Source organism: Anomalospiza imberbis, chromosome 18 (assembly GCF_031753505.1).
Source record: "Anomalospiza imberbis isolate Cuckoo-Finch-1a 21T00152 chromosome 18, ASM3175350v1, whole genome shotgun sequence".
Classification (NCBI taxonomy): Eukaryota; Metazoa; Chordata; class Aves; order Passeriformes; family Viduidae; genus Anomalospiza; species Anomalospiza imberbis.
In genome coordinates, this window is record NC_089698.1 from 4,701,078 (window position 1) to 4,721,173 (window position 20,096).

General features: G+C 44.5%; 1 protein-coding gene across 2 annotated transcripts in view; it reads left to right on the forward strand.

Annotated features, from left to right (window-relative positions):
• GRK3 (G protein-coupled receptor kinase 3) overlaps positions 1–20,096 on the forward strand; it is a 60,521-nt gene that overhangs the window by 18,879 nt on the left and 21,546 nt on the right. For both annotated transcript variants that reach the window (XM_068208654.1, XM_068208655.1), the window contains 7 exons: positions 9,275–9,348; positions 11,791–11,892; positions 12,666–12,740; positions 13,692–13,753; positions 14,759–14,810; positions 15,425–15,516; positions 18,148–18,247. In XM_068208654.1, the coding sequence (XP_068064755.1) occupies positions 9,275–9,348; positions 11,791–11,892; positions 12,666–12,740; positions 13,692–13,753; positions 14,759–14,810; positions 15,425–15,516; positions 18,148–18,247 (557 nt within the window). The remainder of the gene's footprint in view (positions 1–9,274; positions 9,349–11,790; positions 11,893–12,665; positions 12,741–13,691; positions 13,754–14,758; positions 14,811–15,424; positions 15,517–18,147; positions 18,248–20,096) is intronic.

The window sequence follows — 20,096 nt, forward strand, 5'->3', positions numbered from 1 at the left end:
TCAGCATGGATCATGTTTGTTCTGTAGCTCCTCAGCTGAGCTTCCAGAGCATTTGGTCTGTTTTGTAGCTCCTTCTGCACAGGGACTTTTGTGCCTGCCCTCCTCAGTTCAAGGGAAATGTGCTCAAACTGACCCTGCTGGCTGCTGTTTCCTCCAGCTTGGTCAGGGGCAACTTTCTGTTAAAAAAAAACCCAACCAAAGCTGGGGTGAAAACAGCTACAGTGGGGTTTTTTTGGGGGCAGTGAATTATGCTTTCTGTTGCTTCTTTCTCTAGTTATGGGGTCATATTTCATTATTTCAGGGCTTTGGTGCTAATCATTAGATAGGAGTTAGAATCTGTTGAAAAAAACATTCTTGCTCTTCCTCTTTCTGCTGGCACCGTGCTCCCTAAACTGCCTAAAAATAGCAGGCTGGGAAAAGTGACTCCCTAGAGCATTATTTAAGCTATTGTTTAATTTAAGCTGAAGATCTGTGTGCTGTTGGCATTCTGGACTAATTAAATAGTCCTCTGAGGAAATAACAATGAAGGCTATAAAACTTGGTTGGGAGTGAAGAAAAGCACCTGAGTTTTTGGCTGTGAAGTGAGCAGGGATGAGTTTTCTGAACTGTATCATGAGCACTGTGATAAATTTGCTCTGTTCTGGTACCTTGATGTTAAATAATGTGCAGCCAAGCAGCAGGGACGTCGTTACTTGGTGGGTTTTCTGTAAAAGCAGGGCCACAGGTCGTTTCTGCAAAGTGGTTTTATTCTGAGGTTCTGGTTCTGACCTGGCAGCCACCACACAGAAGTAGTCACCACCAAAATTAGGAAGTTGCCTTCCAAACAAAAATGGTATTTAAAATGCTGTTTGAAGACTGATCTTCTTCTTTCTCATGGTATTTCTAATTTTCAGTACAGGATCAGCCTGGGATGTGGACAAGCTGCAGGAGGTTCTCAGGGGCTTTGGAAGCCCTTCTGTCCTTGCACAGTTCTGTGATCAGATAAAAACAACACAGAACCAAAACCACAAGGAGACATCGGAAACTGTGTGGCTGTAAACTGAAACAGAAACCGTTAATGTGAGATATTTCACAGGGGATCTGCTCCTCACAGTTCTCTGCTTGTACCAAACAAGGTGGGGGTGGGTGGGACACTGAAAGAGAAAATCCGTGCTCTGAGCCTTCTAAAAGTTGGTCTGGTTTTCTGTTTGCAGTGCTTTTCACCACATGAGTGTTAGATTTAAGATCTCTTTATTATGTTATAATTTCAGTGTTACTGGAAGCTGCATTTCTTTCAACACCCTCTTATTTCGTGGTAAAATAAAGTGATAGTTGGCATGAATTACATCAAAGATCGTTTCGAGGGGTGTTGCTGAAGCCCCTGCTGTAGATTTTATGTGCATTGGAGTTGTCTGTCTTGGTGTCAGGGATAAAGAGTATCCAAAGGCACTGTCAAAATGCATGTATTCATTTTGGATTTTCTTTTGATGATAAATAATTGAGCATTTCTTTGTTGGGCTGCAGCCTGATCCCCCTGCCTGCCTTTGTGGGGGGGTTGAAAATGCTGAGTTGTGTGATTTCCCAGGGGAGCTGCAGATTAAATTTGAGCTTTAAAATAGGAAAAAATATATACCCTATCATCTGGAACGTCCCATGATGGATAATGTACACATCCTGGTAGATTAGCATTTATATGCAGTGCAGTTGTTGGAAGATATAAGGCATGGGGAGAAAGTCTTTATCTCAGCAGAGCAGTGCAATTATACTGTTTTTGGGTTAAATTATCAAGAATTCCAGGCAAAGTGGCAATTTTGGACTGAAGTAGTATGAAAGGAGAGAAGAAGAGAGTGTTAAGGAATATCACTCTATAATAGAGAGAACAAATTAGAAATGATTTGCATGACATTTCCCTTGGATGTTTCCAGGGAAGCTTCCAGAGAACACACACAAACACAAGCACCTGCCCTGCTACCAGAGGTGGGTTTGGTTTGCCCTGGAAGCCTGGAGGAAAATTCATTCCTTTGGGATCAGTGGGGCCCTGGGTGGTTGGTTCAGCCCTCTCCAGCTTCTTCTTGAGCTCTTTTTGCTGTGGCTTATAACTGTGTGAGGGAGGTTTAGGCTGGATTTTAGGAAAAGGTTCTTCCCCCAGAGGGTGCTGGGTGCTGAGCAGGCTCCCCAGGGATTGGGCACAGCCCTGAGGCTGCCAGAGCTCCAGGAGCAGTTGGACAATGCTCTCAGGGACAGCCTGGGATTGCTGGGGTGTCTGTGCAGGACCAGGAGTGGATGATGACCCTCTGGGTCCCTGCCAGCTCTGGATATTCTCTGATATGTGGCTTCCATCCCAAAGGTGGTGTTTCCTCTCTGCTTGGCCTCACTTGGGCTTTGTTTCCCTGTTCCTGGTGGAATCTTCTCCTTGTGTTCCACCACTGTTTCCACAGGGTCCTGATTTCCCTTTCTTCCCCCCCCACCAGCAATTCCTCAGTCAATCTGGAACAGTTGCACTCCCGTGGAGTTTTTTATCAATGTGTCTTCAAACAGTTCATGGTCTGATTAAGCCTCTGCACACCACTGTGAAGTAGGGCAGTGTTAGTTTGCCATGTCTGTAAGGTGGCATAGGAACAGCTTTAATGAGCTTTACCTGCATAGCTGTAAAACCATTATTAATGTTGTTAATAAAGCAGATTCTCTGGGCCTGCCAGTGCTGCTCATTCCCATCAGTGAGATCACTCAGCAGAAACAGCTCAGAACCAGCACCAGTCAGTAGAATCTAAATTACTGGAGCTATTAAGTGTTCTCACTTTCAGCAGTGCATTTAAAGGGATAGAGGGGTCAGAGGTGCAGAGCAGAGGAGCTGGAGAGCTCTGGCTATCAATTACCCCATTTCCAGATGCTTTTATTGGTCCATACAACATTTCTCCTATAAGAGAACGTGGGCAATACACCTGACAAACCCCCTTCCCTGACAGTGTCCTGTCCAGCCAGGGCTTCTGTGACATCCTGCTGTCACCTGTGTCCATGGAGGTTGGATAGGTGGGGTCAAAAACATGCAAACCAGTTTCTAGATACTTCTGCCCGTGATTTCTGTGATTAAAAGAGGAAGAGCAGCAGAACCATCTGTGTCTGAGCCTCACAGCAGCTTTCTCAGAGTGTCAGAGTGAACCAGAGGAAGACTCAGAAATTCCTGTAGGAGAATCAGCTGGGCTCTGTCACTGTTGTTTTAGTGGTTTTGCTGCTCTTTACCTAAGTGCTCTGTGTATTTACTGACTGAATACTGCTGGCTTTGTGTTTTGATTTTGACCACAGCACAACAGTTCCTCGATGCTCTGGCTGAACAATTTGGCTCTTCACAGTGGTTCAGATATTCAGCAGAGCTGCTGAGGCGAATACTGGCACCAGGGGCTTGAGAGCACCCTTCTGTTGTGGAGTTACTCCATGTGTTCATCAAATGATCCTTTCACCTTGCTGCCACTAAAAACCACACCTGGACCTAGGCCCTACCTGAGGAGCAGAGCTGCAGCTCCCAGTGGAGTTTGTGTGTTCAGTAATTGGGAACAGTGAAGTTCCTAGCTTGGAGCAGGACAGAAGGAGAAGTGTGTTTCTCAACAATAAAGGGATATGGGCTTGTATTATGTAATTAATTTTAAAATGTTTATAACGGAAAAATACTGCTCAGGGAAACAACAACTTCCACATCCTTGGTGGGGCCTGAATTGTGATGTGGGGAAAGAACAGAGACAACAAAACCCAATCCACCACCATGAGGTTTTTAAGCTGCTCCTGGCTGTTAGCTTGCTGGTACCTTCTGTGGCCAGATGCAAAGGGCTGTGAGTTTCTTCTGTTTACAGGTGAAGAAAACAGAAAACCTCAAGTGCTGTGTAGTCCTTGATGGGATTTAGTGAAGGAATTTAATCCCATTCCTTGTAATAACTGGTTGAAATGAAATGCTTCTATTCTGTGTTTAGTGGTCCTTCTAAAAATTAGAATATTTTTGTGTGTTTCTGCTTAGTGTTTTTACTTCTCCATCTTACAGAGGAGCTTTTTCTTGTGTAAAAACCTACTTTTTTCTTTTGTCTTTGATATGTTGAATGCCTTTGATTCCCTACTTCAGTCAGCTGGAATCTGCATGTTAAGGGATACAAAGAAAAATAGGTAGTAAATATGGTTCAGAGCTCAGTTTTCCCCATTATTTTCCCTACATGTCTTTAAAAATGATTTCTCACATACTCAGTATTCAGAGCTACTGTTTCATGAGGATATTCAGAGAATCCCTGAGTGCTTTGGGTTGGAAAGGACCTTAAAGCTCATCCAGTTCCACCTTCCACTATCCCAGGCTGCTCAGAGCTCCATCCAACTTGGCCTTGGACACTTCCAGGGATGGGGTAGCCAGAGCTTCTCTGGGCACTCTAAATAAGGATAATTGAGTGCTTTCAGTAAGTCTGTATATTCACTGCTTGAGATGCTCTACCTGTGTCAGGCTCAAGCTTTTGAGGTTTGACACAGAATTTGTGAATACTCCTCCATTATGTCCCCAGTGTCAGTGCTGGAGGAGCAGCTCAGCTCTCCTGCTCCTTTCCCTGCAGGAATTCCAGGCATGCACAAGTCTGGTGTTTAGAAAGAGGGCTGACCAAACTTGAACAATTATTTCCCTGGGTGAAAAGCTATTGGAAAATATGCCTGGAAATAAAAAGGTTTTTCTTCGACAACACTTAAAACCTTTTAGCCAAAGCTTATTTTCATATAATGATTTCTAGACATCATTAAACAAGCTACCTGGCAACTTGCAGCCTAATTTTGAGCTCACTTTGGTTCTGTTCTAGGGAAATTGTTCTGTGCTTCTCACCATTGGATGCACGTCCTCATGAAATACAGTTTGTTCTTTTCCCCTGCTTTCTATGCAGGAATGTTTCAGTCTGATATAATGTATTATTTTTAATGCAAAGGGAATGAACATTAGGCTCAATTAGGAAAGAATAGGTTAGGGAAAGAAAAGTAGTGTGATGCTTTCTGGGCTTTGAGGATTTTTGTGGCTTTGGGCCTTGCCAGAGCACAATTCCTACACAGTTTTCCCTGGTGATCTTTGTTCTTGGAGAGGGAAATTGGTGGTTCTCTCAGTTCTGGAGCTCTTAGGTTGCCTGAATTACTCTGTGCTGTGGCAGCTCTGTGTGGGCACTGCACAGATCAGGAGTCTGAGCCTGGCCTGGTGTTCTGTGACAATTGCAGGCTGGTGGGAATCACAGTTTTTATGTGGTTTTTTGAGACTTTGTCCCAATGTTTGTGTCTACGACCCAGATCTGTTCCTGGTACTGCTGGATCTGAAGGTCACTGAGAGCTGTTTCAGGAGGTTGAACACACCCACAGCTGGATTTAAACACAGCTGTGCTGTAATGTCACTGTGGTGTGCTGGCTGAGCTTTGCTGTCCTGTGGCATTTCTACATAAGAGACATTTCTGGGGAGGAGATGCCCCAGAATCCCAAAATCATTTGGGTCAGGAAATTCCTCCCAGAACCGTCGAGTCCAGCCTGTGCCCCATCGCCACCGTGTCACCAGCCCAGAGTGAGTGGACACCTCCAAACCACTCTGGGCAGCCCCTTCCAGTGCCTGACCACCCTTTCTGGGAAGAAATTCCTCCTGATGTCCAGCCTGACCCTCCCCTGGGCCACCTTGGTACAGTGTCCTGCCAGGGAGGTGCAGAGAGCAGGATGTGAGCTGTCCCTCCGGCCACAGCTTCTTGCTGTTATCCGAGCTCACCAAGCAAGAAAAATCATGAGGGACATCTTGGAGTGACTGAGATTGGAGACCTTTAAGTGCCCTGAGCAGGGACAGAGCCTGAGTTGCAGACTTGAGCACCATCCCACATTCCCAAAGCTTTTCTTGCCCGGGAGCCGCTGGCCGGAGCGCCGGGAAAGGAGCCCGTGTCTGGTGCAGATGTCACTGCTGCTTTGTTTGTCAGGATTCTGTATTTATACACAGCACGTTTCGGGAGGATTTGGAAACAGCTTGATATTTTTGTTCTCTAATTTGCTATTTTGCCTACTAGAAAAAGGCTACATCAGCATTTTGGACCATGTTCAGGCCTGCTGTAAATAGATGCAGCTTCCTTTCAATCAGTGACATTGTGAACGCTTGTATCGGGGCTAAACATGGCTATTTTTAGCTCTGCTCTCTCACCTAGTCACTCCTGTTTGCTTTAGTAAGATTTTTATTTACTCCTGTTATAAGGTTGCTTGAATCAGATGCTCATAAAATTCCAGTTAGAATCAGATAAGTCATTTTCTCCAAGTATTTTATGATGAAGTTCCTCGTTGTTCTGTTTTATTTTATTTATTATTCCATGCTCTCAGCTAATTGGCAGGGATGAAGAGGTGGTGGTGTGGCTGCAGGTGACCTTTAGACTGCTGGAGGAGGCAGAGGCCAGTGCTGGCCCCTGTGGCTGCTGCCACAGACAGGAAAATGCCACGGAAGTGGAAAATGAGAAGGTGGCTTTAATCCTGCTGAGTGGCCATAGTGAGGCCACATCTGGGATGTGGTGTTCAGTTCTGGTCTCCACTGTTTAAAAAAGACAAGGAGCCCCTGGAGAGGGTCCAGTGGAGGCCACAAACATGATGAGGGGTCTGCAGTGTGTGGCTGGTCACCAGCAGCATTTGTGTTCTTTGACTGTGGGAAGGGCTGAATTCTGGAGACAAAAAACAGGGGTGGAGGGATGCCATTGATTAGAGTCAGGATTTCATGTGAAATTCTTGTGCTCATGCTGGTAAAACATAATTATTTGAAATAAATACTGAAGTAAACATTAATGTTCTGTTTTCAAGAGATGGGTTAACTTAGTTCCCCTCCTTGTAGCCTCCAAGCTTGTGACAGGGACCTTGTCCAGTTGGGGATGAGCTCTGTGGGTCCCTGGTTATGGATGATCTGCCTGATCTGAATCTGCTCTCCCCATCAGCCCATCCCTTCCTGCTCGTGAACCTCTGGTGAACACTGCAAACCTCAAAGGTGGCCTTCATCCCTCCTTGAAAGACATTTTACCTTGGTAATTAGAGTCAGTGCAATCATGGCACTTGGCAAATTTGTCTTGGGATTGTCCATACAAAGCCAAAGGGGAAAATGGTTGGGAGCCCAGAGGAGCTGGGTGCTGCCTCGCACTCTGTGTGTGTATTATTGATATCATCCATCACTTTGGTGTTGCCAGAAGAAGCTCTAAAAAAATATTTTTCCTTTCCCTTAACAACCAGTGATCGGGTTGTTGCAGAAATTATATAGTTATAGCAGAAGGAATCTTTAAAGCCAAAGCTGTCAGCATCTTTATTTCATAAATAATTGCTGGTTCTTTTTAGCTGTTACTTAACGCTATCATTTTATTAATTCCTGCTTTCTGTTCCTGGGCTTATTTTTCTGTGTGCTGTTAACTGTGCTTATTGTGCTCCTCGTCAGCTCCCCCTGAACTTCTTAAAACTCCTGTCACTTACTCAATGCTGCATCTGTCACTTCGTTGTGCCATTATGTGAGAGCTGCAGTTTCTGGCTGATCATTTTTCACTCAATTCGAGAGCAGCAGTAAAGGAGGAGATTTCCTTTGTGCTGCAGGGGAAGTGCAGGGTCTGTTGATAGAATGGGAGGTCGAAACAGAAACAATTCCAGTCTGGGGAACGTTAGGCTCTAATTGGATTTGTCTGAATCGTGGAATCACAGAGTGGTTTGAGTTGGAGGGGACCTTAAAGATCATCCAGTCCCATGGGCAGGAACACTTTCTAATACCCCAGGTTGTTCCAAGCCTGGTCCAACCTGGCCTTGGACACTTCCAGGGATGGGACAACCACAGCTTCTCTGGGCAACCTGTGCCAGGGCCTCAGCACCCTCACAGGGAATGTTTTCTTCCATGTATCTCACCTAAATTTCCTTTTCAGTCTGAAGCCATTCCCCCTTGTCCTTTCACTCCAGTTTCTGATGAAAATTCCCTCTTCAGCTTCCTCGTAGCCCCTTCAGATCCTGGAAGGTGCTGTGAGGTCCCTACCCAACTTTTTCTTCCCCGGGCTGAGCAGCCTCAGCTCTCAGTCTGTATATTTTGGGTATATCTGGGTTTTTGCAGTGCAGTGCCAAGGGGCCTCGGGGAGGAGCAGCCCGTGTCCTGTGGCTGCATAAGCCTCTGATTGTTCCCTGTGCCATGGGCATGGGAATCTCTTCTTTCTCTGCCATAATTAAATATAAAAAGTTTGGAAAATACTAAGCAGGGCTGGAATGTTTGGCGTGGCCTTGCTGGAAATGTGTGTTGGTATATTTTCACACTCCTCCCACAGTTGTCTTTGTGGTTTATTGTTGTGTTTTTTTGTTGTTTGTGGGTTTTTTTGGGCACCAGCCAGGAACTGGGACCAGGCCAGGGATTTTTCTTTCACTGCATTCAGAGCTGTTTGTGCCACTCTTCAGTCTCTTAATTACCCAATCTTTGGTTCATTGTCCTAGAAAAGTTCAGTCCATTCAGCAGGATTCTGCTCCGTGCTGCTGCTGGTTCCGTCATGTGGGAAATAAGGAATTCGAATCAGCTCCCAAAATTTCACTTTTTGTCCTCAAAAAGCCAGGCTGGCAAGGAGAGGTGGAGGTGCACAGTCTGGCTGAGGAGATGGGGGACTTTGGGTGGGTTTGGAGCCGATGGGGACATTTGTGACACAGATTGCTGTGTGAAATTCCAGGGTAGCAGGTGCCAGCTCAGAGGCAGGGAAAGACAGAGCTTCCATGGGATGAGGCTTGTGACAGTGCATTAAAATGCTCCTAATGGAAGATTATCATCTGCAGCCTGCCAGGGTCATGCTCTAAATTACTTGCAAAGGAACTGTAAAGACCCTGATGTAATTTATTGAGCAATAAAAGCCATTAGAGGTAACATGAACCGGTAATTCTGAAATGGTAGTGCAGAAGAGGTTGTGCTTCATCAGTGAAATGTAGGTAAATCTCTAGTAAAAAAAAAAAAATCCCAAAATGTGAATAGTGTCTAGTCTTTACTGGGGAAAAAAAAAGAAGAAAATGTGGTCTGTGAAGAGGAACAGGATATTTTGGTGCATTATGGAAATGCCTCATAAAATCCTCAGCAGGTGGAAGCAGTAATGGGCTTAATACACCTGTGGGAGGTGAGGCAAGCTTGGGATCCTTTTGTGCTGGTAATGAAGAGCTGGAATCAGAATCCTAAACCTTGGCAATTGGGGATGCTCACACAGGTTTATGCAGCTCGGGTGGTTTCATGAGCCTTTTTACAAGTCATCAGCGTAATGAGACAAGTTTTTTCTGATGTTTCTGTTTTTCTTTCCAGGATTTTTGCTCTTTAAAGACTATTGCATGAATGAGATCGATGAAGCTGTCCCTCAGCTGAAGTTCTATGAGGAGGTAAGTGCTGGTGATGGAAGTTTGGGGCTGTGCAGGGAGTGAGGCTGAGGGAGGCTGTCCTGCTCCTGCTCCATCAGGGAATGCTGAGAGGGAAGGACAGGGAGATGAGAAGCAGTGTGGACTGGTAGAAAAGGATCTGGAACTTGGTGTTGGGGTGACACTGAAACCCTTCAGGTCCTTCCCAGCAGTTCTTCACCTGTAGGAAAGGCAGCAGGGGGGATTGTGGAGGGATGTGGGGTGGGAGCTCACATGGTTCAGGAGCCGAGTGGCAGAGGGACACGAGAGGTGGCTTCAGATGGATGAGTTGTGTCCCTTGTCAGGAATACCCAGTGAAGGAGCTGGCAGGCACTGTGCAGGGCACATCCCAAAGGATCACTAATTCCAAGGAATGCCCTGGCCTTCCCTAGCTTCTGCTGCTGCAGGGTCTGAGCTCCATGGCTCCGTTCATTCATTCCCTGCTACATTTGTGACACTGAATAAACCCCCAGTGAATCCTGTCCCAGGTGCTGATTTGAGGGCAGACATGCTCATGCCTGATGCTCAGGGTTAATTAGAGCTGGGATAACCTTGGCTTCTTCACTCATGAGCTGAAAATTTAACATTTTTCCTTGCTATCAGCATGAGCAGCTGGTATCCATTTGGAGATCAGTCCTCAGCAAGACTCCATTCCCCCACTCAGATCAGATACCTGCTGTCAATAAAGAATCTTTTTCTATCATTTCCATCTCTTTATACACTTCAGATATCACTGTCATAAGTAATCCGAAAAGGCCTGTTGTACCAGATTATTTAGCAAGATATTTTTGGCTGCCTCTTTATCTCTGAAACAATTCAAAATTGTATTTTTAGGTTATTAGCAAAATGTTGCCTCAAAAGAATTTCAGTGCTTTGTCATGTACTTTTGGTAAAATCCCATTAAAGATATTTAAAGAGAGGTTCATTGTGTTTTCCTCTGTGACATACCGGATCCAGGAGCTTTTCCTTTTTTTATATATTTGATTTACTTGCTGCATTTATTACACATAGAATAATCTGAGTACATTGCTACATTAAAAATTGCTTGATGTAGAAGAGCTCTGTACTCCAGGGATTTCATATCACTGCAGCTGGAGTCACGATCAGGCATTTAACAGGATGAGTGATTCATCCCGATCGGTTTCAGAAGGAAAAGAAGAGAAATTAAAAAGAAAAAGGGGGGAAAATGGGGGAAAAAAAGGGAAAAAGAGCTTCTAAATACTTGAAAACAAATGATCCCAGTTTTTGAGGAGATCCTTTTGATCTCTGGGGGGCTCTGCTGAAACCCCTCAACACTGACTGGGGAGTTGGGTCCTTCAACAACCAAACATTGAGGGATAGGAGGTTGTGCTCAAATAAGACAATCAGATATCCATCAGGCTTTCTCCTATACTGCTAATTATTTTGTGTCATTGCATTAATTAAAAGTGTTTCTTGGGCAAAGACGTTTTGAGTCATTTTAATTATAAATTGGTATCAAGGGGGAAGCAGCACAGATGGCAAATCGGGGTGGGACTGGTGCCTTATCATGTCAGCAAACAAGAGGAGTACAGCTAGAAAGATACTGAGTTTAATTAATGTTCCACCTCCAGAGGTAGGCTGGTTCCAGTTTGTCTCTTGATAATTGGACTTGATGATCTTGGAGGTTTTTTCCCAACCTAAGCAATCCTGGGATTCTGTGGCACAGAGCTGATCAGCTCACTGCTGATCTGGATCCCAGGGCTTCCCTGGCTGATCCTGGGAAGGTCCTGGAAGTCAGAGCTGAGTCTTTCCCCTTGCATTTTTTTTTTTTTTTACATTTTGTCACTTTTGAAAGAACTCTTTCCCTAAATATGCTCCAGAGGACCTTTGGACCCAATGAAGTTTTTATTCTGGATCTGGTTGTCAGGTTTTGTTCTGTAAATGAACTGTCTGGGATTGCTGTTGTTTCACCTGGAACACACTGATCTCCTACAGCACACCTGAGGAAACTTGATCTATTTTGTAAAACTGTCTTTCAGCCACCTTTAGGATTCAAATCCACAGTGTAGCTGAACTATGTGAACATTTTGAAATGTGCTTTATATGCTTTCTTGGACATCTGTACCAGATGTGCTGTGATCAGGGAATTTTTGGGTTGGAAGAGCCCTCTCAGCCTATTGAGTCCCACTGTTCACTCAGCACTGCCAAGGCCACCACTGAGCATGTCCCCAAGTGCCACATCCTGTTAAATCCCTGCAGGGATGGAGACTCCACCAGTGCCCTGGGCAGCTGTGCCGGGGCTGGAAAATTCCAATATTAAAGAGAAATCCCAGCTGCCACTCAGCTGTTGCAGGTGATTTTTCATCAATAAAGAAAACAACAAAATAAAACTTCCGCCAAAATCCTGTTTTTGACCCAATGAGTGAGAAATCACTAGGAAATGTGTGGTGTGTGCTTGTGCTGCAGATCAAGGAGTACGAGAAGCTGGACTCGGAGGAGGAGCGGCTGTCACGGAGCCGGCAGATCTACGACACCTACATCATGAAGGAGCTGCTCTCCTGTTCCCACGTGGGTATCCTACCCTTTTCCCCCTGTTCCTTTTCAGCAGGAACATCTGCTGTTCCATCCCCAGGATGCTCTAGATTTTCCTTTGGTTTGGCCAAATTCAGAATGTTGCTTTTTTTTATTTTTAATTTTTTTTTTTTTTGAGGTGTAACTGTTGGTGGCATGCTGCAATTTTCATTAAACTTAATGGCACACAAAAGAAGTATCAGGAGATTTTTCTGGTTTATGTTTCTTTAGACTAAATGTCTGTTTCCAAAAGGATGAAATAAATGCAGGGTGTGTGTATAGAGATGTGGCTAAAGTCACTGAAAAGACACATTAACAGTTTCATGTGCTCTCATTTGAAAGAAGGATTTGCAGGGTGTTGTATCCTGCTTTGAGTGGAGGGTTTAAGCTTTTCTTTTTTTTTTTTTTTTTCTTCCCCCAAAATGCATTATTTTATTAGTAAAAAGTTCATGTCTGCTTCTGGCTCTGGAGCTGTGCCTGTAAATGGGATTTTTCATGGATTTGTTAAAGGAGGATCATCACCCCCTTTGATTTTTACCTTCCTCTTCCTCATCTTCCCCTCTCCTGCCTTTCTGCTTCAGAATAATCCTGTTACTGGATCGTTCTGCACGTTTCACACAATATTCACTGTAACATACCTGTGGGAGGCCCTATTTATTCCCCTTGGGGTTGGTGTTTCTGTGTGGGGAAAAGAACAACAGTGCTCTGACCTGACATGAAACTCCTGACAGTTCCAACTGTTTGAAATCTTCCTTTTTCTTTTCCAAAAGCCTTTCTCAAAACAAGCTGTAGATCATGTACAAACACATTTAGCCAAGAAACAAGTGCCAGCCAGCCTTTTCCAGGTGAGCTTTCACAGTCTGAATATTCAGCTTCTCTGACAAAAAGTCACTTTTTAGATACTGTTTAAAGAGACAGAATAAATGGGACTGGTACATTTTCTGTGCTGTAAGTGGGATTGAAATGCTTTTCCAAGTCAAAATTACAATTTATTCTTCCTATCTGTAATATTTTCAAGCACATTTAGAAAAGCAAACTATACCTTGGAAACTATCTTCTATAAAAACAGAAGAGTTCTTATAGTTGTGTAATTTTAAGCCATTAAATGACTTAGAGTAAATCACTTTCCATCAAGAAGATGCTCATCCTGTCAGGGTGAACTGAGCTGCAACAGTAGAGAAATAGTCTTATCCATCATGGGGTTGTTTGTAAGCTTAAGTGTCTTTTATCTAAATCTGATTTATTTTTATATGCTGAAAAAATGTGGAGGTTGCCCTTGCCTGATGTCTGTTGTGCTCCTGAGCTCTTCTGGCTGTTGCCATGAGCTGGAAATTGGTGATTGCAGTGCTGGGGGATGTCTCAGCACTAACTGGGGGGAGGTTGGGCCACGACACACCCAGGGGAGGGATTTCCCTGGAAAAAATCACCTGTGATTTCAAGGTGCTGATCTCTCAGCAAGGACAGAGAGGAGAGAAGCACCACAGAGATGAGGGAGCAGCTCTGGGAAGTTTGGATTCCACAGATGTGACAATTTATTGGTTAAATGCATTTGAAAGAAGAACTTTTTGCCCCCACACCCCTTAAAGTTTTGTAGCTCATGAACATATTTTGTGTTTGACTTCAGGGCACCTGCTCAGATTCCAAAAGCCAAATAAAGCTGAAATACTTTGTTGAGGCTTCTTTAGGACAATCCAGGAGCTGTGTGGGGCCAATGAGAGTTCTGTGTATTGAATGGGATTGAAAAAAGCCATTTATTGTCTGCTTGAATACTAATTGTGTTTCCTCACCCTTTTTAGCCATATATAGAAGAAATTTGTGATAGTCTCCGAGGAAAAATATTTCAGAAATTTATGGAAAGGTATGAACATGAAATATTGCCTCAATTATCTGCCTAATGTAGTGGGAAGCCAGGTCCTTTCAGTACTGCTGTAAATGAGGCTAAAAATGTGATTAATCAAATGGGGTTTATCAGCAAGCTTTGTAAATAGCCAGCTTTGTGGGATATCCTGATCAGTGTCAGGATGTGTGAGTGGAGCAGCTGGAAAGCTCTGAGGGTTTCTCAGTCAGGGCACAGAGAAGTTGGAGTTTGGGCTGAGAAAAGGCAGAACTGGAGTTTTGGGGATACTTCAGATATAATAAAGGTGTAATAAAGAATTGAAGGCACAAGTCTGGCTCAGCAGAGCAGCCCTTTCCTGCTCCTGTGTCTGGCTCTGCAAAGCTCAGCTGCCACCCAGCAACACCCAGATCCATTTTCTAAACTGGTTTGGTGCCATTCTGTGATAATTTAAAAAATGCTTCTGTAAAGCTGTTATTTCTTACTTTGAAAATAAATACTTAATTATTCATGTAGGAATAAGCAACTATTTTATTTTTCTCCCTAAAGCATGTGGTATTGCTGATGCCTTCCCTATTTTAAGATAAAATGAGTTTAATATGTTCCGTGGAGTATACGGAGGTTCATGAACATAAATTGAGCTGCCTGTGTTTTTTTATAATTATCTTTCTCTTGATGTAATTTAAATGTTTGTTAATTCCAAACAGAGTTGTTTAAAAATTGAAAACCCTCTTTGAATGATTGAAAACCATGCAAGAGAGCTGTGGGGACACACTGAGCACTTCCAGGGATAAGGTTATCTGCTCTCTTTCTTTCCCAAGGATGTAGAACATGGAGTGTGCTCTGCCTAGGAATTGTTTTTCTTGGTGGGGGTAAGATTACAGTTGGTGAAAGGAAGGCTGTCATTTATTAAATACCACCCCACGCCCTAGCTCAGACTAGATTTTAAATATCAGAGTCTTGACATTTCCTGTAATACTCTACACAATAGTCTCAGACAACTTTTAAACTTTTTTTTTTCTTTTGCAGTGACAAGTTTACTAGATTTTGTCAATGGAAAAATGTAGAGCTAAATATTCATGTAAGTACTTACAAGTATATTTATCTTGTCAGAGGCTGATACAGGAAAGAGAATGTTCAGTTTTGAATCCTGCTCTGCAAAGGCCTCATTAAGGAGGGTGGTGGATGTCACTGCTCTGCTATTCTTAGGCACAGCCTTGATGATTCCTGTCTGGACGTCCCCTCTGCCTTCCTCAGCTAATAGAATTTTGATTTTTTAATGGCTGAAAGAGCTGAAGTGCCAGAATTGCTGTTCTTTATCAGCCCCAATCCCTATCCACCTCCCTTCCCCACTCCAGTCCATAATCCCAGCACCCTCTGAGCCCCTTCCTTGGCCTCAGCTTTTGTCCCTCTGCACTTCTGTGTGACAACTTGGGCTGCAAAAATAGCCCTGAGTGAGACTGGCAGATTTTGGGAACAACAGCCTCATTCCCCGTGGTGCTACTTCACACTGTAGTGCTTCCAAGTACATGGAAATATCAACAATAAGGGGCTCCTTTTCCAACACAGTAAATGCTGTTGAATTACAGCTGAGGATCTCAGCACATTCATGGATCATTTAGATGTTTTCACAGTAAGTTTTTTAATGCTGGAAAAATGAGGGTTTTGTTTTGTTGTTTCTGTTTCCATTTGCAGCTGACCATGAATGATTTTAGTGTACATAGAATAATAGGAAGAGGGGGATTTGGTGAAGTGTACGGCTGCAGAAAAGCAGACACTGGAAAAATGTGAGTATCACACACTCTGTGGCAGAGGTGATTGTAAACTCTGGGCTAGGGAGGAAATCCTTCCAATCATTTCTTAGGAAATCACTGGAAAGCAGCATCACGTTGCTGTAAAGTTCTTTGTGATGGAGTTTTATCCCCAGGATCCTGATTCCTGGCTCACTGCAGGCTCAGTTTGCTCTTGGATCCTGTTCCATGTCGTGCAGGGGCTCAGTCTCACACAGCTCCTGGGCACATGGAAATGTCCTGTCAAAACCAGTGGGAAATGCACAAGTGTTAAAATCAGGTGTGTGCTCCAACAATTCCCTGGATCAGAGGCTGCCAGGGCAGAGGGATGTTCCCGTGGAACCCATGGTGGCTGCTCAGGTGTCACCTGCTCCAGGTGGAGCTGCAGGAACCTGTCCCCAAAACTGGGCAGTCAGGGCTGTGCCAGAGCCCACTCCCACTGTGCTGCTCCCAGTTTGGGGAGTTGCATCAGTGCCTGCCCCATGTGTGGTGAAAGCAGTGATCCCTGCTGCCTTTTGGGAGGGCATATCCCACTGCTGGGCTTGTGCTTCCCAGAGCTTTCCGTGGGAGCTCCCTGGGTGGTTTTTATTCTTTTTGTGATCTTACCATTCACACACCTCCCCTGATCACCAGATTTCCATTTCTAGGCATCACTGTCCCATTGTTTTCTGATGTGAACATCTGGGCATGGAATTAACCAATTCTCAGTGTCAATCCATTCCTTTATTTACACCTCAGCCTTTCATCTTGCTTTTCTCCTAACAATTTTGATCCACAGCCCATCCTTAAACATTTCCCTTCCAAGTGAGCAGGGCATGTGTGAGGTGCCCTGTGTCTGGCACCTCTGGCATTTATGTGTGCCTGACATCCTTGATAATAATAAACTTCTGACTCTTAACAAGTGGAAGACATCTTAATGTTGCTATTATTATATTCATTATTTCTGCAGTGACTTCAAGTATTTATATTAATACTCTTACTAACAATGCTGGGCTTTACTCTTGCTTTGGTACTTTTTGTCCATGTACAGTTCATTCATTTGTCCATGTACAAAAATAAACATTTTATTTTAGCTTGGGGCACGCTCAGCAGGCAGTTCTCAGAGTCCCAGCCATCTCCATGTCTGAGCAGGGCTCTGGCAGGAGGTGGATAAACCCTTGGGAAGTGAGAAGGACAGGAAAAGTGAAGCAAAGCACAGGTTTTATTAGATATAAATAGAGCAAAGGGAAACAAAATGTGGGAAAACCAACCTTCTTTCTCAAATTTGAAGCAAAACTTAAGATGAGGCTCAGCTTGTGGGTAGAGGTTTGGTTTAGTTCTTTCTTGATCCAAACCTGTGTACCCATCCCTAACCCAGCTCCCATCCTCTCTAGATGCTGCACTCAGAGCCTGCAGGGGGCTTGGGAAGGCTCCCCTCCCTCCCAGGGACCACCAGCAGTGATCACTGGGCATCCCCACACCTGAGGCTTCTGCAAGGAGCTCTAGAGAGGGGCCACAAACAGCATGCAGCACTCCTGGAGAAGGGACAGCAGGACAGTGACAGGCCTGGTCTGGGACAGGTTCCAGAGCAGCTGTCCCATCCCTGGAAGTGTCCAAGGCCAGGCTGGATGGGGCTTGCAGCAGCCTGGGACAGTGGAAGTGTCCCTGCCCATGAATTTAAGGTCTCTCCCACCCAAACCATTCTGTGATTTCCATCAGCCTTGAACATCCCCAGCGCCTCTCTCTGATCAGGGCAGGGTCAGGGGTTATTTTTACTCACCCTTCACAGACTCCTCAGCAGGAACACATGAATATATTCCCAGTCTGGAAACTCTAAATTCACCCTCACTCCCCCGCTCCCAACACATTGATGTCAGGAATGACGTGGCTGTTTTTGGGAGCTGGAGCCAAGGTGAGGCTCTGGGGCTGGATGGGGATGGGCATTGAAGCACTGCTGTACTGTGGGGAGTTCCTAAAAATCCAGGAGTGCCCAGGAGTCTTCTGTGGAGGAACACACGTGTCCTTCTCACTGATGTCTATTAATGAACTCACCCCACATCTTGGAAAAATACCCAGCCTGGATCATATCCTCCTGTGGTTGGTGGTTGTTAGGGTAACATCCTTTGTGAGCAAAATTTTATTAATTTGTGTAGCACAGATGGTAGAAGACTAAAAAAGCTTTCTTGTGTGTATCTGACTTTTTCTGAGTAGAAAGAAAATTAGGAAAAAATAAAAAAAAACCCTCAGTGTGTGTTCAAGATATTGCTTTCCTGGTAGAGTTGAAACTGTTGGAATTAAATGGTACCATAACAGAGTTTCTGTTATTTAATTCCTAAGGCAGATCCTTGCTTGTAGGTATGAGAAAATGAATATATGTTGTGTAATTCCTGTCTCACTGTGATGGTTTGGACATGGAATTATTTGTTAAAGCACATTTCTCTGTCAGGAGGCTTCTGCTGGAAATGTGTTAATTCTGGGAGATTTTGGAGGTTTTGTGTTTAGCCTGAAATGATGTTTTTAGTCCTGGGTTTAAGTCTTTCAAGAGCTTGCTTTCAAGATCCTGTAAATGTGCCTGGCCTGACTGCCAGTGAATAATCCTGACAGAGGAGATTTTTGGTGCTTTTTCTGAATGGTTATTTTTTTTTTCAGGTATGCAATGAAATGTTTAGATAAGAAGAGAATCAAGATGAAGCAAGGAGAAACATTAGCCTTAAATGAAAGAATTATGCTGTCTCTTGTCAGTACAGGAGTAAGTATCACTATGTTATTCTTTCTTTCTGCCATGTAATATAAGAGCTGTTAGATATAATGCATATTCCATCAATTCTGTTGTGTGACATGCAAAAATTAACCCCCACTGGAGCCTCCCCCTGATTCTTGCAATGTGTCTGAAATGAGAAGGGAAAACCAAACTTGCTTGATCAATTTGGGTCCTACAGAATGAGCATCTTTGCTGCAGAGGCTTGAGGGGGTGCCCATTTCTGAGGTAATTCATCCTCCCACCCTCCTGATGTTTTAAATATCCTTTTTTAAGTATTTGTTTGAAACTTTTCCAAAACATGATTCTGTCTTGTAAAAGATTCCTTTTTTTTTTTTTTTTGTATAGTTCAATGGTACTTTGGTGAGATCTAAAGTGCTCCTGCAGACAAAACTCCAGAAACTTTCCTGTTACTCTGATATCCAGTTTTTCCCTTTTTGTTTCCCATGTGCTGTAGCTGGGTCAAGGTGTACCCAGCCAACTGTTCTGTTTATAAATTGGATTAAAATTAGATTAATTAAGTTCCAAAGTTGAAACCATCACTGGTGTGTGCAAAAAGCCAGCACCTGCCTGGTGTTGGCTCCCCAGCCCTGGGGGTCACTGGGTGGTGGCTGGGGTGGGTTGGGCTCAGAGAAATTCCAGGCAGGATTGGAGGTGGCTCTGCCCTCGTTGCAGTGACACCATGGTTGCCATGGCTATGGGTGATGCTGGCAGGAAGGTTCACTTCCCTCACCTTGTGGTGCATGAATTAACCACTCAGTGTGGGAGCACAGCCCCCGTTGCCGGCTGACACGGGAGGGATGAGGATGAGGATGAGGAGGAATTGGGTGTGGTTTTGTACTAGAGCTGTGCAAAGAGCAGGATTCCCTGCATGGCAAACAGTGGCCTTTGTTCTGAGACACCAGGGCTGTGTCCCCAGAGATCAGGGGAGCTTCTCTGTGGGACAGACCTTGAAGATCCTCAAATCCAAGCATTATCCCCACACTGCCATGGCCACCACTAAGCCAAGGAGAGCTCAGAGCCCCTTCCAATGGCTAAAGGGGCTCCAGGAGAGCTGGAGAGGAGCTTGGGACAAGGGGGATTGGCTTCCCACTGCCAGAGGGCAGGGTTAGATGGGATATTAGGAAGGAATTCTTCCCTGTGAGGGTGGTGGTGCCCTGGCACAGGGTGCCCAGAGAAGCTGTGGCTGCTCCTGGATCCCTGGAAATGCCCAAGGCCAGGTTGGACAGGGCTTGGAGCCACCTGGGATAGTGGAAGGTGTCCCTGCCTTGCAGGGGTACAACTGGATGAACTTGAAGGGCCCCTCCAAACCAAACCATTCTGGGATCTGTGATTTATCCCTTCAGGCTTTTTAATCAAGTTACCTGTTTTCACCAGAGATAAGTTGTGGTTTATCCACATCTGTCAGGATTCCTGAAAACCAGTGGGGAGTAGGTCTCTAGTAAGGACTAGACAAGAAATCGAGGCAAATGAGTAATAATTGTCCCATTAATTTGTGATTTTGTGGCTCCAGCACTGAATGTGAATTTGCATATCTAGAGATTCCAAGAGAAACTAGTCCAGAAGCTGCTGGTGGAGGCAGTTTTCTCACAGGCCAACGCTCAGTAAGGCTTTAAGCAGGGGCAGCAGCAGGAGGAACCATTTGTTTCTTTTGTTAAGGATTATCAGTTGATTAGAGTGACATTTCTTTCAGATTCCCAGAAATCTGAAGGACTTTGAAGAGAGGTTTTGTACAAAGTGCTGCTCATTCAGGTCAGGTACACCTGGGCAGGAGAGGCTGGAGCTCTTGGAATATGCAGGATGAGATGGGTTTGAAGGTGGTGGAATAAGAGAATTCTTT